Source organism: Rhinoderma darwinii, chromosome 1 (assembly GCF_050947455.1).
Source record: "Rhinoderma darwinii isolate aRhiDar2 chromosome 1, aRhiDar2.hap1, whole genome shotgun sequence".
Lineage (NCBI taxonomy): Eukaryota > Metazoa > Chordata > Amphibia > Anura > Rhinodermatidae > Rhinoderma > Rhinoderma darwinii.
The window spans coordinates 159328913-159344972 of NC_134687.1; the positions used below are offsets into that span (position 1 = coordinate 159328913).

Genomic DNA, 16060 nt, shown 5'->3' on the forward strand with positions numbered 1-16060 from the left:
CTTCTCCAGACTGGCAGGTCACGCGGGTACCCGTAAAACCCGAGACCTGATTGCCCGTCATTTCTGGTGGCCCACACTGCCCAAAGACATCATGGACGTTGTTTCATCCTGCTTGGTGTGCGCAGCGAACAAGGCTGCTCACTCCAAGCATGCTCCAGTCGCTGCCTGTGCCCGATGCTCCCTGGCAGCATATAGCAAAGGACTTTGTTACAGACCTGCCCCCCTCTGCGGGATGCAGTGTGGTCTGGGTGGTGGTGGATTTTCTTAGATGGCTCACTTCGTTCCGCTGACCGGTCTACCTTCTGCTTCTCGATTTGGCTGCCCTCTTCATCCAACACATCTTCCTCCTGCATGGATTGCCTCGGCATATTGTGTCTGATCGGGGGGTCCAGTTCACCTCAAGGTTCTGGAGAGCCCTCTGTAAACTCCTCAATGTAAAGTTGGACTTTTCCTCAACTTACCATCCTCAGTCCAATGGTCAAGTCGAGAGGATCAACCAAATCATGGAGAACTACCTACGACACTTCATCTCCAAGCAGCATGATGACTTGGTGCAGCTTCTTTCTTGGGCCAAGTTCTCGTACAATAATCATACTAGCGAGTCCACAAGAAATACACCATTCTTCATAGACTAGGACCAACACCCACGAATTCCTCTCCCGGTGTCCGTTATGTCCAAAGTGCCCGCAGCTGATTCTGCTTTTAGGGACTTCCTGCAGATCTGGCAGCAGACACGATCCTCCATTCTGCTGGCGGTGGACCGCATGAAATGCAAGGCAGACACAAGGAGAAGAGAACCTGACCAGTTTTCTCCGGGTACCAAGGTCTGGCTGTCCTCCAGAAATATCCGGCTGAGGGTGCCATTATACAAGTTTGCTCCCAGGTTCCTCAGACCCTTCGAGATCTTGCAACAGATCAACCCGGTCTCCTACAAGCTTTGACTGCCTCCTACCCTCAAGATCCCCAACTCCTTCCATGTCTCCCTTCTGAAGCCTGTAGTCCTGAACAGCTACTCCAAGATTCCTACTCCTGCAGTGGCTCCCAGCGGTTCATCTGATACATTTGAGGTTAAGGAGATCCTGGACACCAAGAGGGTGGATGGAAAAACCTTTTATTTGGTGGATTGGAGGGGGTTTGGTCCTGAAGAGAGGTCCTGGGAGCCAGAAGAGAACCTCAATGCTCCTACCCTCCTAAAGAAGTTTCCCTCTCACTCTGGCCCCAAGAGGAGGGGGTGTAAGAGGGGGGACACTGTAATGCCCATGGCCGCTGGCCGCAAGGTTTACTTACCTCCTGATGGCCGCAGCCATGGATCAGTAAGCGCTAGTCCCCATCTCCTCCTCAGGAGACGCCAGCGCTCACTTCTGCTTCACTCTGCTGTGTCCCGTCTGAATTAAAGACCAGATTAGCCCATGAGCACCCTGGACTATAAGAGGGGCCCAGCCCCTTCCTGCATTGCCTGAGCATTGTTGTCGTTTACCTATGTTTGTCTCTGCAAATGGTCCCTTAGTGTTTCCTAGTTCCCAGTGTTCCCGTTCCTGCTACCTGTATCCTGTGTCCCATGCTATTCAGAATCAAGTGCCGTATAGAGTTGGAGTCGAGCTGCGCTAAGTACTACGCCTGTCCTGTTACACCACGCCTGTTGTCTGCCTTCTGCCAAAGTCTCATCCGAGCCTGTCTTGCTGCTGTCCGAGGTTGCCACAGGTACACCTATTTGTACTATAGACTTTGACCTGTGTCCTGTTGGCCAGCTTCAATACCGTTAAGGCGGTATGGCCCAGGGGGTCCATGCACCCAACGTGACACAGTCCTTCACATTACTAATGCTGTCTTGGCGTTAAAAGCTTAAAAGGGGTTGGATATAGTCCTAGAAAACCTCAGCGTGTTAAACATGACTTTTCAGGGAAGTCGGGGGACTTTCGGTTTGCAACTAATTTATTTGGACTGAATCGAATCTGTGGGGTGGTTTGACAGAATCGGACCTAAAATGAATTTCGGGAAATTCACTCCTCTCTACTAGAAATATTAAACACTTTTCTCTTCCTTATTCTTTATACCTCTTTATTGGCTTAGTTTATGCACGTTATTTGGTGCACAGTCACATTCTAAGCCATGCCCCTTTCTTCTTGACCTTTACAGGTAAGCCATTCCCCCTTTTCGAGAGCGGCGCAAAAAGTGTTAGTATATGTGGCACACAGAATGTGCACCATAGTTCTGGCTCAATTTGAACCAGAATTCTGACGCTTCTTAAATAGTAAATCTGCCCCACTGACTTTTTTCACTCATACATCACGCAGACAATATCAAATTTTATTGATTTTGTTCGGTGTAATGTAAGTTCATATGAAGTATAATCTAATATAAATAATTTCTGTTTTGTTTTGAGGCAATAGCGTTGTATTTATTATTTAACTTAGCAACCAGACTTTACGTTAACAGTATATACCATTTTGTTACACTTTTTTTTATAAATTTTAAAAGCAATGTTTGTGTCAAATAACCTAGAAAGGTAAGATTTCTAAATTATAGACAGACAGACAGACAGACAGACAGACAGACAGACAGATTAGATAGATGTAGAGGGGGCTTTAATTTTGAATATACCAAATCCTCAGGCAAGAATCCTTATTTTCACGAGAAAAAATATATTTTTGACACACTAACATTTATGTTAAGTATATGTCATGAAATGTGTTTGACAAGGATTCACAAGATCTATTTTAATTGTCAAACCAATTATGTCTGCAAATAACAAAACATTTTCAATTTCGATAGCAATTTAGTTATGTAAACAGAGAATTTTTGGGGAAAAAAAGTAAAATAAACAATCTTGTTATGTCAATATGAGTCCTAAAGTGCCCTGTTTAAGTAAATAGAGGGAGTTCTATAACTCATGTACTAGTCTGCAAGCTGTCAGTCATTTCCCTTGTGTGACTGACCTAAAACTGTTATGACTTCTGTATTTATGGTATTGTAACCATTTTATAGAAGAGATAGATGATTATTTTTTCTTAACACCAAATTAAGATTACACTTTTTTTTTTCTTTCATCAGTGCATAGGAATGGGAGGGTGAGGGAATGATGGTATATATATATATATAGTAATTATTAATATTTTTCAAATAAAATGTACTGAAAAATAATAAAATAAATAACTATTTTACCCATGCAGCACAGCCGTATTATAATGGATGTCCATTGGGCCACCCACCAATAATAAGACACATCACATTCTGGTTAAACAGAATTTAATGGCTGTAGAAATTAGACATTTTGACCATCCCCTTATCATTTCTGATTGGCTGTTAATGAATGAAAACAACATAGATCCATATTCTTATTAACTAAGTCAATGAAGTCTTAATATATCGATTTTATTTTATTTTTTTAATATACAGACCCTTGTTCTTAAATATGGATACTGTTGTTAGACTTTTATTGTGATAATGTTGTCCGGTATTACAGATATGTATTTTCTTCATAGAAGACCATGTAGTCTCAATCTGTGTATCTGTGTTTTAAAGTGTAAAATATGGATCAATATGTATTTTCAGAATCCAGAATTCTCAGGGTCTTCTATAGTTATAATATGGATCAGTATTAAAGATTTGTCTTTTACATATAGAAGTCTATGGAATTGTATTATGAAACCGTGTTTTAAGACTTGATGAACTTTCGTGTGGAGAATACAAATCCGTATTACACTTTTCACCAGTTGAAACTAAGATTCAGTGAATCATTCATTCGTTTATACAATAATTGTGCTAATACAGTGCTCTCTTGGTAGAATGTCTCTTAGTAGTGTCACATAGCACACTGTTTTCACATTATATTGCCATGTAACACATTTTCGCCAATGCAATAGTCCTCAGTGTCGTGTCTCTTAGAATGATCCATATAGTAATTGTAAGGCTGGGTTCACACAGAGCTTTTTGCAGGTGGAAAATCTGCCTCAAAATTCCGTTTGGAATTTTGAGGCAGATTTTGCTCATCCTGCACGCCGATTTTCACAGGGGGGTTTCACCCGCAGCCATTTAGCGCCGCGGGCAAATAACGCCACGAAATACGCTTTCTCTGTCTCCCATTGATGACAATGGGAGGTCAGAGACGTAAACACCCGAAGATAGGGCACGTCGCTTCTTTTTACCGCGATACGGTTTTACCACTCGCTGAAAAAAAATGCCTCCACCACCCATTGAAATCAATGGGAGGCATTTTTGGTCGTTTTTTTACGCATTTTCCGACGCGGTTTCCACGTAAAAAAACATGTAAAAAAATGCAGTGTGAACTGGCCCTTAAAGGGAACCTGTCACCAGCATTTCACCTATTGAACTCTACTCACCCATCGCTGGCCACTTCTGTCAAATGCTCATTGCTGTTACCCCTCTCCTAAACTTTCTCTCCGACCATAAATATTTTGCGCCTTTTATGTTAATAATCCGGCAGTCTCTTTTGTTCCTCTTTTTATGCCCGCCCACCGCTGAAAACTCACCCGTCCTGAATGACAAAATCTTATCTGAGACAGCGCGCATGTGCCCATCATGTATGGTGCGACACCCTTCCCTGCTTCGTCTGGGCCTCAAATCTAGTTACTGCGCATGCGTCCCTATGGTGTCCCGTTGTGCAATTTCACCAGAACAGGACATCGATATGCAAGCATGGGATTTCCTGTGTTTTGGGGGGAGGCGGGGGTCTGTCAATCAAAAGTAAGGAGGCAGGGTTAACTTGGAAAGACTTGAGGAATTAAGATATGACTTTTCAAACGAAGACATTACTCTTTTTTTTTTGCTCATTAGCATACGGCACGGGATAAAATAAAACTTGAAAGTGTACTACTAGGTACAGCGCCTATTTAGAAGATAATTATAGGTTACATAAAAATGCTTTTTCACCCACTTCCACTGGTTTAATAGGTGAAATGCTAGTGACAGGTTCCCTTTAAACATACATTATACTATTCCCATATAGCTGTATCACATAATATTGCCCCATAGTAGTTCCCATATAAAAGTGTGTGCATACTACAGCAATCTTCAATTAAAGATGCTACATGAGTGCCTTTATAGATTTATCTTATTTTAGTACTAGTATAGTTCTGTTCCACAGTAGTCCCCCTATTATTCCTTTCCTCTAACTTGAGGTGTATTCTTCACTTATTCCAGGAAACTCTAAGAAGAGGTTGATGTGCACAGTCTGTAACAAAAAATGTTCATCGTCAATTAACCTTCAAGAGCATCGAAAGGTAAGTTAATATGTACTTGGTAAATAGTGTCGCGGAGCTGGCAGAAAGTGATGTGAACCATGGGATTTGTCATGGGGCTAATCCAGGGAGCAAAGTCTAAGAGGTTTACAGGTGTTCACCCTTTAACCTCCATATGGAGATGGGGTCTTTGCTGCTAGGATACCCCAGATCGCTACCCCCAAAGTAGTCTCTTTTGGCAATGACTAACGTGCAAGTAGATGATATACTTGGTCAGGCCGGCAGCAGTCTGGACTGGTGGTGTATGGTCACTATGATAGACTAGCAGAAGGTCAGGGTAGGTAGCAGACAGGGACGTGGTCAAAGACCGGGCTGGGTTGGTATCAGAAGTAGGAGAGCACAACAAACAGAAACAGCAACTATGGAACCTTATTGCTCAGGCCTAAAGTGATGATAGAGGGTACCTTGAGTACCCTGGGAAAGCTGCGTGATAGGAGGTGGAGCAAGGTTAGATGATGTCATCAGAATCAGCCGGGAATAAATATTGTGTTGCATGGCAACAGAGCTGAAAACCAAAGGAAAGTTTAACTATTTCCTAGCTGTAGCAATATGGTGTGGTTACATTCCCAAGGTATTGATAGAAGCATTTCGCTCACTGTGGATACAAGCAGGATTAAATGGTGTTTCATTAGTGACCACTAGCGGCACGGTGTGACAACCACAAGAAGGATAGAGAAGGATGCTGGGGCATGGAGAGGTGAGTAACGGCGCTGTTAGTGACAGCCCCCCTATCTTAGGGACCCTCCCAAGAGACCCTCCCTAGATGACTCAGGATGCTTCTCGCTCGAACTAATACCAGGCAGGACCAGGTGATGCATCCTCTTCTTGCAGAGACTGGCAAGTCCACACAAACTCCTTACAAACAGGTGACAAGTGAAACAAGAATGTTTTGGTTGATAACAGTGAACTGCTGTAATGCAGGAAGGCGATGAGAATGCTTCTTCTTCTGGACGCTCTACCCACCTGGCAGGATTTAAGATTACTATCGCAGCACTGCCGAGCTGGCACTACTTCCAATAAATCAGGTTCAGACTCATGAGAAGGCAGTTTAGGGACAAAGGAGGACAGATAGGACAATTTAGACATAGATGTAAGAGTAAATTCATAAATTAAAATCATTTTCAGGTATTTCTACTTATAAGATTAATCAATGCTTATAGGGTTAAGAATATTTTTTTATGCAAGAAGAATGTGTATGGCCTGGGAGCTCAGTTAGTTTGTTATCAGTAGACATGTGCAATAGTGCACACTAGCAGAATTATATAAATAACATTGCATTTTTTTCCTGCAATAATGTATGCATATTTTACTTATCTTTACTTATTTTAATTGGTTGTCAACACTCGAGTCTTGACGAGTGTGGTCGAATGATTGGATCTACATCATAATGTATTCCATTATACATTATGTTATAAATAAAGGGAACTGTGGGACCTCCATCAGATTTCATTATATGCTACCTAGTATCTGCGTATCAGTTATATCCCGGACGGTAAAATCCCTGATCATGGACAACATCTATTAGTAAGGAAATTACTCACGTAGATGACCTATTTGACCACAATAAAGACATATGCAATGAAGTAATCTCCTGAACCCTTCCTCCGAGGGCGAAGAAATATGATCAATTTGCATAGGGTCATCAGCCAAAGATGTCTCATCATATGTATAAGACATTTGGGGAATGTTGATGTCAGGAGCCTGATGTGGTAAGCGAGGAGAATGCTCCTTTTCCTTAGCTCTCTCACTGAAGCAAAAATCCACCTGAGTTGCAAGGGAAATTATGTAATCCAGGGAAGAGGGAATACAGTATCTTGCCTAACCAGTTAATCTTTGATATGAGCTGCCAGTCCCTCCCAGAACGTAGTCCCCAAGGCTTCATTATTCCATGATAAATCTGAAGCCAAGGTGCAATATATGATTGCATAATGACCAAATGTAGACATTCCGTATTTCAGGCGCAACAAGGCGGATGTTGCAAAAGGCGGATATAAAATGTGTCCAATTCCTCAAGAATTCTCCAGAAGGTCTTTAGAAAATTTTGTTATAAAGAGACAGTAGGATCACTACAATTTCAGAGAGGTGATGCCCAGGCTAGGGCTTCTTTAGAGAACAGGGAAATAATAAAGGCAATTTTTATACGGTCAGAGGGAAATAGAGCTGCACAAAGTTAAAATTGAATGGAACACTGGTTTAAGAATCTCTGACAGTTTTTAGCATTACCAGCATATGGCTGAGCGGCAGGAAAGTAAAACTTTCCAGGAGCAAGAGAAGGATTAGGTGACCTCTGAAGCGTACCCAAACAAGAGGCAATTCGCTGAAGCACTAGAAACAACTGATATTGGCAATTGCACTGTCGATATAGTTCATGAATTAAGTCTTAGGCCTCAGGCAAAGGGACGTCAGTAGAGTCCATGGCCTAAGCAAACTGTCGCACAGCTGGCAGAAAGTGATGTGAACCTTCTGTTTTTCCAACAAATGTGATTTGGGGCTAATCCAGGCAAGGGAGTCTAAGGGATTTCCAGGTGTTCAACCTTTAACCTCCATATGAAGATGTGGTCTTTGCTGCTTTGAATCCCCAGGTCCCTACACCCAGAGTAGTCCTGATTGGCAAAGGATAGGATGTATTTTGACAGAAGACAATATACTTGGTCAGGCAGGCAGGAGTCAGGGCAGGTGGTGTACGGTTATTATAGAGTGTGATGGGGGAAAGTACCTCAAGTACCCTGGAAAAGCTAGGTGATGGAGGTGGAGCAAGGTTAGGTAAAGTCATCAGAAGCAGCGCGGAGTGAACTTTGTGTTGCATAGAAACAGAGCTTAGAACCAAAGGAAAGTATAACCATAACCTAGCTTTTCAAAAAAGTATAACACTCATTAAGGATACCAGCAGGATCAAATGGTGTTTTAAAAGTGATACTAGCCTTGTGCAGAAGGATGCTGGAGTGTGAGCGAGATCAGCATTGTTTGTGACACATATCAAATGTAACTTGGGAATGCGTTAGGTGAGAATCTATTTTAACCCCTTAAGGACACGGCCAATTTTAGCCTTGAGGACAGAGCAATTTTTTTTACATTTCCCTCTTTGCATCCCGACGCTCATAACGCTTTTATTTTTTGTACGACGTAGTTGTATGAGACTTTGTTTTTTGCGGGACGAGTTGTACTTTATGTACGTACCATTTTTTGGTACAAATACATTATCGTTTAATTTCTATAAATTTTTAATTAGATTAAAATGCAGAAAAAAAGCAGTTGCGCAGCAGTTTTAATATTTATTTTTTTACACCATACACTGATCATCATAAATAATGGTATACATTTGTTGTACACGTTGTTACGGTCGTGGCGATACCAAATATGTCTATATTATTTCATGTTTTTGGACTTATATTTTAAAAAGTTTATTTATTATAAAAAATGTGTGTTTCTGTGTATTTTTTTTACTTTTTATTTATTTATTTACCATTATTTTTTTTTTACAATCATTTAACTTTTTTTGTTAATCCCATAAAGGGATTTATTATTTTGATTTTTATTTTGTAACTGCAATGTACTGGCATAGATCTATATGCCAGTACATTAGCCTGTTACTGATCGTACACAGGCAGTTGTTAGGACATACCTCAGTATGCCCTAACAACAGGAAATATGTTCAGACAGCCCTGGGGTCCTTCACTGGACCCTGGGCTGTCTGGCCATACGAGTTGTGGGCTTTGATCGCGTCACAGTTATATTCTGTGACGCGATCAATGTGCAGTCCCCTCTCTTTGAACGCCGCGATCAGCTGTCATCGCGGCGTTCAAAGGGTTAACAGCGGAGAGAAGATGTTTCTCTCCTCTCCGCTGTCAGAGCGGGGCCGTGGCTGTGTATTACAGCCGTTGCCCCGCTCTCGATCGCACACACAGAGACGGCAGAGACGGCTGTCACACAGGACGAGTATGCTCGTCCTAATGCGCGAAGTGCTCGCCGCTCAGGACGAGCATACTCGTCCTGTGTCGGCAACCAGTTAAGTTTCACAGTTTGTAAGATCTTGGTCACTCAGATGAAAGTGAGGTCATCTGTTTTGCATGATTATAGTTATGAAACGTCCTTCCCTTTAAGATTGCCATGACTACTAGTCTAGCTTCTGGGCGGCTCTGGTTTTAGTTGCAGAGCCTATCCCACTTCTCTGTACTTCTTCCTATTAGATTGAAGGGGGCAGTATTTAAACCTGGTTTGGTTCTGTCTTCTTTGCTTGTGATTCCCCTTGTTTGCATGTGTTTGATCAAGCTCCTGATTATACCCCGTATCTTTGACTATTTTAACTTTTGGGACTGGACCTCGGCTTGTCTCTAGATTTACCCGATAGCTTACTGATTTGGACATTCTGCTCCCGGCTGGTTTTGACCCTTTGCACTTCCTGATATCCTCTAGCTTTGTGATTTGGACATTCTGCTTACCCTCTGGCTGCCTTGTTATCTGTTCTGGTATTGCCTGCATTGCGTCTCTTGTCCAACACCGAATTCTGTTAAAGCAACCTGGGTTCTATGCAGCCAAATCCAACCTGCCTTGTGGTGGGCTCTGGTGAAGACCATGGAGTAGTCTTAGTCTCTGCTAATCAGAGTTGTGACGGATTTGAGGTAGCGGATTACTTGCACGCTTGTTCCAGACAGTCTCCAGCTGCCTTTGGGGAATCGCTCACATAACAATTCCATCAACTTTCACTCTAGGAATTGCTCAATTAGTAATTCCATAACAATTATATCACTAATTGGGTTTGTTCATAAAAATTACAGAAATTCATAAACCAAATTATTAAGAGGCAGCTTCTTCCTACCTAAAACGGCAACATTCTTTTCCTTGGGCTGCGTCAGGTTTGGCAGATCAGCCCAATTCTCCTTACTGAGGATAAGCTGCAATAACTGCAGAATTTATGTGTTTTATGTTTACGCAGAAAGATTTATTGTTCCATTACAAAATAGTCACTGCCGAAATTATGAGGCAAGGATGCATTCTTGTCTGTAGACCGTCTTCATATAAACAAATAAAGGAACAATCCCCAAGCTCTTCGCTCGAATCAAATGGCTATACAAATACATTACAACATGTTAAAAATTTGTATTCTTACTTCAGTAATCCTTATAAACTGCTATGGAGCCCTTCTGTACCATGGTGGCATGGTCTATCAAATGCCATATTACAAGGGTATTCTCCGCTAGCAGCAATGCATAGGCCCCATAAGGCAGCACATGGCACCATACGTGCACATGAGCTCAGAGTATATAGAGTTTTATGGGACCCGTCTGTACCATGGTGGCATGTTCTATCAAATGCAATATTGCAAAGGTATTTTCCCCCAGTAGTCTTACATATGGTAGGCACCATAAGCCAGCACATGGAGTTCTTACAGTTCTGAACAAAGGAGCTGCAGGCCCATGTACATTCTCTGTGCACATGGCTCCATCATCTACATAAGGCCATACTCCCATTCATAAGAGTTATGTGGTGAGGAGATTTGCAGAGTTATTAGGCAACAAATACACATCAATAACAATGTAATAACATGACTGTACTGGCTTATGGCGAATTTCAAATCAATGTTTTGTTGTAGACGCCATTTAGAACATGATTCTTTAACATGTAAATGTATTGAACTTGGCTTCAGAGCTCTGTGCACTTTAGAAATCACGGTCTCAAGGTGGAGAACATACTGATTACACTTGGAGATGTTACTAAATCATACCACATGCTAGCTGAGCCGAAATGTCATCCTTCATTGTCAGCTTCTACAAAGCAGTCACCCGAACAATTATATGACCGTGTACGAGGTCTAATCAATAGGTTTTTTTTTTTTTACTTAAATGCAATTTAACCCTTTTATTGCCAGTGATACAACCTAACAAGCATATCAGTAACACAGATTTTGTTTTTCCATGGTTTTATTTACAGTGCCCACTAGGAACCTGACTGAGGCTTTGTTCACATCTTCCGTCGTTTAGACGGAATCAATAGCGTAGTCGACTCTGGTATTGATTCCGTCAAAACGACGGAACCCTTGCACAACGGAGACAAACGGAAACCATTGGCACCGGATCTTTCACCATTGAAATCAATGGTGAAGGAAACGGAAACCATTGGTTTCCGTTTGTGTCAGTCAGGGTCCCCTTTCTGACGGAACAATAATAATGGAAGCAAGACCCAGATAGTTGGTTGGCTAATTAACAATCAATAGAAATATTTGCCTGCCAGCAAAAGGCCCTTTTTAACAACTACAAGCAAGATAAAATAACAAATTTTTATTAGGCTATTATAGCAAAGACACACTACATAGAAATTAAAAGTTATGTTCACTGCTGATAGTAACCAGCATAGTGCAATGTGTGCCAGCAGCAAGATTCAAAGTGTCAGTAGCAAGATTCAAAGTGTCAGCGGCTGCAGCACGCTGCACTCTGACCAAGGTCAAGGTCAGTATCAGAGATCAGCAGTATCAGAGATCAGCAGTATCAGAGATCAGCAGTAACAAGTTAAAATTTCAAAAGAGCCCCCCCGACATGTTTCACTGCAGATGCAGCGTCTTCAGGGGTATCGGGGCTAATGATAACGCGCCGCAAAATTCTGAGAGTTATATGCAGGAAGAATTGCCTTCAGCTGTTACCTAATTAACATAGTGGCCAATAGAAACTGATATTGAAGGTCGAGCCTCCACAACAGTGATGGACAGGCGACAGAACAAATAGCACACTCAGCATGCAAGAACCAATGAGACAAATGAACAATTGCGCATGCGCTACTTTGCTAGTGACTGTGGGATTCTATTTCCCCGCTGTGGTTTAGTGCGCATGTGACACTTTCGCTACGTCTCATTGGTTCTTGCATGCTGAGTGTGCTATTTGTTCTGTCGCCTGTCCATCACTGTTGTGGAGGCTTGACCTTCAATATCAGTTTCTATTGGCCACTATGTTAATTAGGTAACAGCTGAAGGCAATTCTTCCTGCATATAACTCTCTGAATTTTGCGGCGCGTTATCATTAGCCCCGATACCCCTGAAGACGCTGCATCTGCAGTGAAACATGTCGGGGGGGCTCTTTTGAAATTTTAACTCGTTACTGCTGATCTCTGATACTGCTGATCTCTGATACTGACTTTGACCTTGGCCAGAGTGCAGCGTGCTGCAGCCGCTGACACTTTGAATCTTGCTGCTGGCACACATTGCACTATGCTGGTTACTATCAGCAGTGAACATAACTTTTAATTTCTATGTAGTGTGTCTTGGCTATAATAATAGCCTAATAAAAATGTGTTATTTTATCTTGCTTGTAGTTGTTAAAAAGGGCCTTTTGCCGGCAGGCAAATATTTCTATTGACCCTTTCTGACGGAAAGCTCCGACATAACGGGGCCCTGGCGCAGATGTGAACGAAGCCTGACTCTGATGTAACCTTTTTTTTTTTTCTCTCTCTCTTATGAGAGCAGGAAATTCCAATGAGGACTTTACTGATTTTTGCTGTTCAAGGGAGAGCCTCTGGTTCAACATCTCTGGCATGCAAGTGTATTATATATCATACAAAAAATGTAGTATTGACAAGTGTTGGAAAAAAATAAAATAATTTATAAGCAATTACTAATGATACAAAAGTAAAAAATAACAGAATTGAAACATGGTTACTTCATACATACAGTATATCCCTCCTCTTAAATAAAATATATACACTACCGTTCAAAAGTTTGGGGTCACCCAGACAATTTTGTGTTTTCCATGAAAACTCACACTTATATTTATCAAATGAGTTGCAAAATGACTAGAAAATATAGTCAAGACATTGACAAGGTTAGAAATAATGATTTTTATTTGAAATAATAATTTTCTCCTTCAAGCTTTGCTTTCGTCAAAGAATGCTCCATTTGCAGCAATTACAGCATTGCAGACCTTTGGCATTCTAGCTGTTAATTTGCTGAGGTAATCTGGAGAAATTTCACCCCATGCTGCCAGAAGCCCCTCCCACAAGTTGGATTGGCTTGATGGGCACTGCTTGCGTACCATACGGTCAAGCTGCTCCCACAACAGCTCTATGGGGTTGAGATCTGGTGACTGCACTGGCCACTCCATTACAGATAGAATACCATCTGCCTGCTTCTTCCCTAAATAGTTCTTGCATAATTTGGAGGTGTGCTTTGGGTCATTGTCCTGTTGTAGGATGAAATTGGCTCCAATCAAGCGCTGTCCACAGGGTATGGCATGGCGTTGCAAAATGGAGTGATAGCCTTCCTTATTCAAAATCCCTTTTACCTTGTACAAATCTCCCACTTTACCAGCACCAAAGCAACCCCAGACCATCACATTACCTCCACCATGCTTGACAGATGGCGTCAGGCACTCTTCCAGCATATTTTCAGTTGTTCTGCGTCTCACAAATGTTCTTCTGTGTGATCCAAACACCTCAAATTTCGATTAGTCTGTCCATAACACTTTTTTCCAATCTTCCTCTGTCCAATGTCTGTGTGCTTTTGGCCATATTAATCTTTTCCTTTTATTAGCCAGTCTCAGATATGGCTTTTTCTTTGCCACTATGCCCTGAAGGCCAGCATCCCGGAGTCGCCTCTTCACTGTAGACGTTGACACTGGCGTTTTGCGGGTACTATTTAATGAAGCTGCCAGTTGAGGACCTGTGAGGCGTCTATTTCTCAAACTAGAGACTCTAATATACTTGTCTTGTTGCTCAGTTGTGCAGCGGGGCCTCCCACTTCTCTTTCTACTCTGGTTAGAGCCTGTGTGTGCTGTCCTCTGAAGGGAGTAGTACACACCGTTGTAGGAAATCTTCAGTTTCTTGGCAATTTCTCGCATGGAATAGCCTTCATTTCTAAGAACAAGAATAGACTGTCGAGTTTCACATAAAAGCTCTCTTTTTCTAGCCATTTTGAGAGTTTAATCGAACCCACAAATGTAATGCTCCAGATTGTCAACTAGCTCAAAGGAAGGTTAGTTTTATAGCTCCTCTAAACAGCAAAACTGTTTACAGCGGTGCTAACATAATTGCACAAGGGTTTTCAAGTGTTTTCTAATCATCCATTAGCCTTACAGTTAGCAAACACAATTTACCTTTAGAACACTGGAGTGACGGTTGCTGGAAATGGGCCTCTATACACCTATGTAGATATTGCATTAAAAAGCAGACGTTTGCAGCTAGAATAGTCATTTAGCACGTTAACACTGTATAGAGTGTATTTCTGATTTATTTAATGCTATCTTCCTAGAAAAAAACTGTGCTTTTCTTGCAAAAATAAGGAAATTTCTAAGTGACCCTAAACTTTTGAACGGTAGTGTAAGTAAATTGGCCATATTAGTAGATTGGTACAAAGATACACTGTATCAGTGTATCAGGTATTTGTGTCTGTCATAATTGATACAAAAAGGGAAACAAATAAGATGTTCTTATGACTAGTTTATTTGTAATAATAAAAAAACATAGAAATTTCCTATAAGATATTGAAAATGTAATATTATATTAATTCTGCTTATACACAATAAGGCTGGGTTCACACAACCTATTTTCAGACGTAAACGATGCGTATTATGCCTCGTTTTACGTCTGAAAATAAGGCTACAATACGTCGGCAAACATCTGCCCATTCATTTGAATGGGTTTGCCGACGTACTGTGCAGACAACCTGTCATTTACGCGTCGTCGTTTGACAGCTGTCAAACGACGACGCGTAAAAATACAGCCTCGTCAAAAGTAGTGCAGGACACTTCTTTCAGACGTAATTTAGGCCGTTCTTCATTGAACTCAATGAAGCACAGCTCAAAATTTACGGCTGTCAGAGAAGCCTCGCAAAATGCGAGGAGGAGCAATTACGTCTGAAACGAGGCAGCTGTTTTCTCCTGAAAACAGTCTGTCTTTTCAGACGTAAAAGCCTGCTACCGTGTGCACATACCCTAAGAAAGCTTTACCAAGCCTCCCTTAAAAAAATAAAACAAAAAGTTCAAACTATAGAAAAAAAAACTGGTTACACTGTGTTATGCCTAGTATAGGACCTAAGGGTTTGTGTGGCGCATGACATAGGGATTCCCTCTTTGGTGTTCTGTGGATCGCTGTGTTGTTCATCTCAGGCCCTCTACTAGGTATAACACAGTGTGTACGTTTCCAGCTAAATTTTTTCTGCATATGTGCATTGAGGTATAGTATTGTCTCGCTTCCTCACTGGCATTGCCCATTTTGAGAACTCACACCCAATAGCTTTTATGTATTGCTCATGTTGCAGATAAAAATCTAACATAGACCATAGGATTTTCGTTTTCTGCGAGTATATTGTGACTAAAGATGTCCATACACATTAGAGGTAAGTCGGACTAACCCACCAACTATCTGATCTGTCCCGACTGCCCCGATGGCAGATGTTGGGGGAAAGAAGGTTTGAGCATGTTGGATTTCAACATGGTTGATCCTTTGTTCCCACAGGAGATAAGTTGCTATTAAAGGTATTTGGCAGCTGCATATTTCCCTCTATACGTGCACGCTCGGCCAAGCTAAGTGTGCACCTGTATGGGGGAGTTGAGAGGATTGACTGTCGGCTGACAGCTATTGTAATTGTATTGGAAGTTTTTATGAAATCTGTTATGGAGGCGAACCAATGGTTTAATTTTTCTATTATACCACCTGTGCTAAGGTATATGACTTCCAGTTCAAGTACAGAGTGTTTTTAGATCACCTTTCAAAATATAATAGCAATGTTTGTGCAACAAGGAATTAACCCCTTCCCGCATTTTCACATACATGCACGTCGGGGAATGCGGCTGGTTAGTGCATTCCCACGTGCATGTACGTGA

The 16060-nt window shown here is 41.6% G+C and overlaps 1 protein-coding gene and 1 long non-coding RNA gene across 2 annotated transcripts in view; one reads left to right on the plus strand and one right to left on the minus strand.

Annotated features, from left to right (window-relative positions):
* PRDM5 (PR/SET domain 5) overlaps positions 1-16060 on the plus strand; it is a 275353-nt gene that overhangs the window by 100569 nt on the left and 158724 nt on the right. Inside the window, exons 9-10 of the mRNA XM_075849722.1 lie at positions 1518-1531; positions 5139-5240. Of these exons, the coding sequence (XP_075705837.1) occupies positions 1518-1531; positions 5139-5240 (116 nt within the window). The remainder of the gene's footprint in view (positions 1-1517; positions 1532-5138; positions 5241-16060) is intronic.
* LOC142737819 (uncharacterized) overlaps positions 1-16060 on the minus strand; it is a 35491-nt gene that overhangs the window by 13884 nt on the left and 5547 nt on the right. The gene's annotated exons all lie outside the window — the stretch shown is intronic.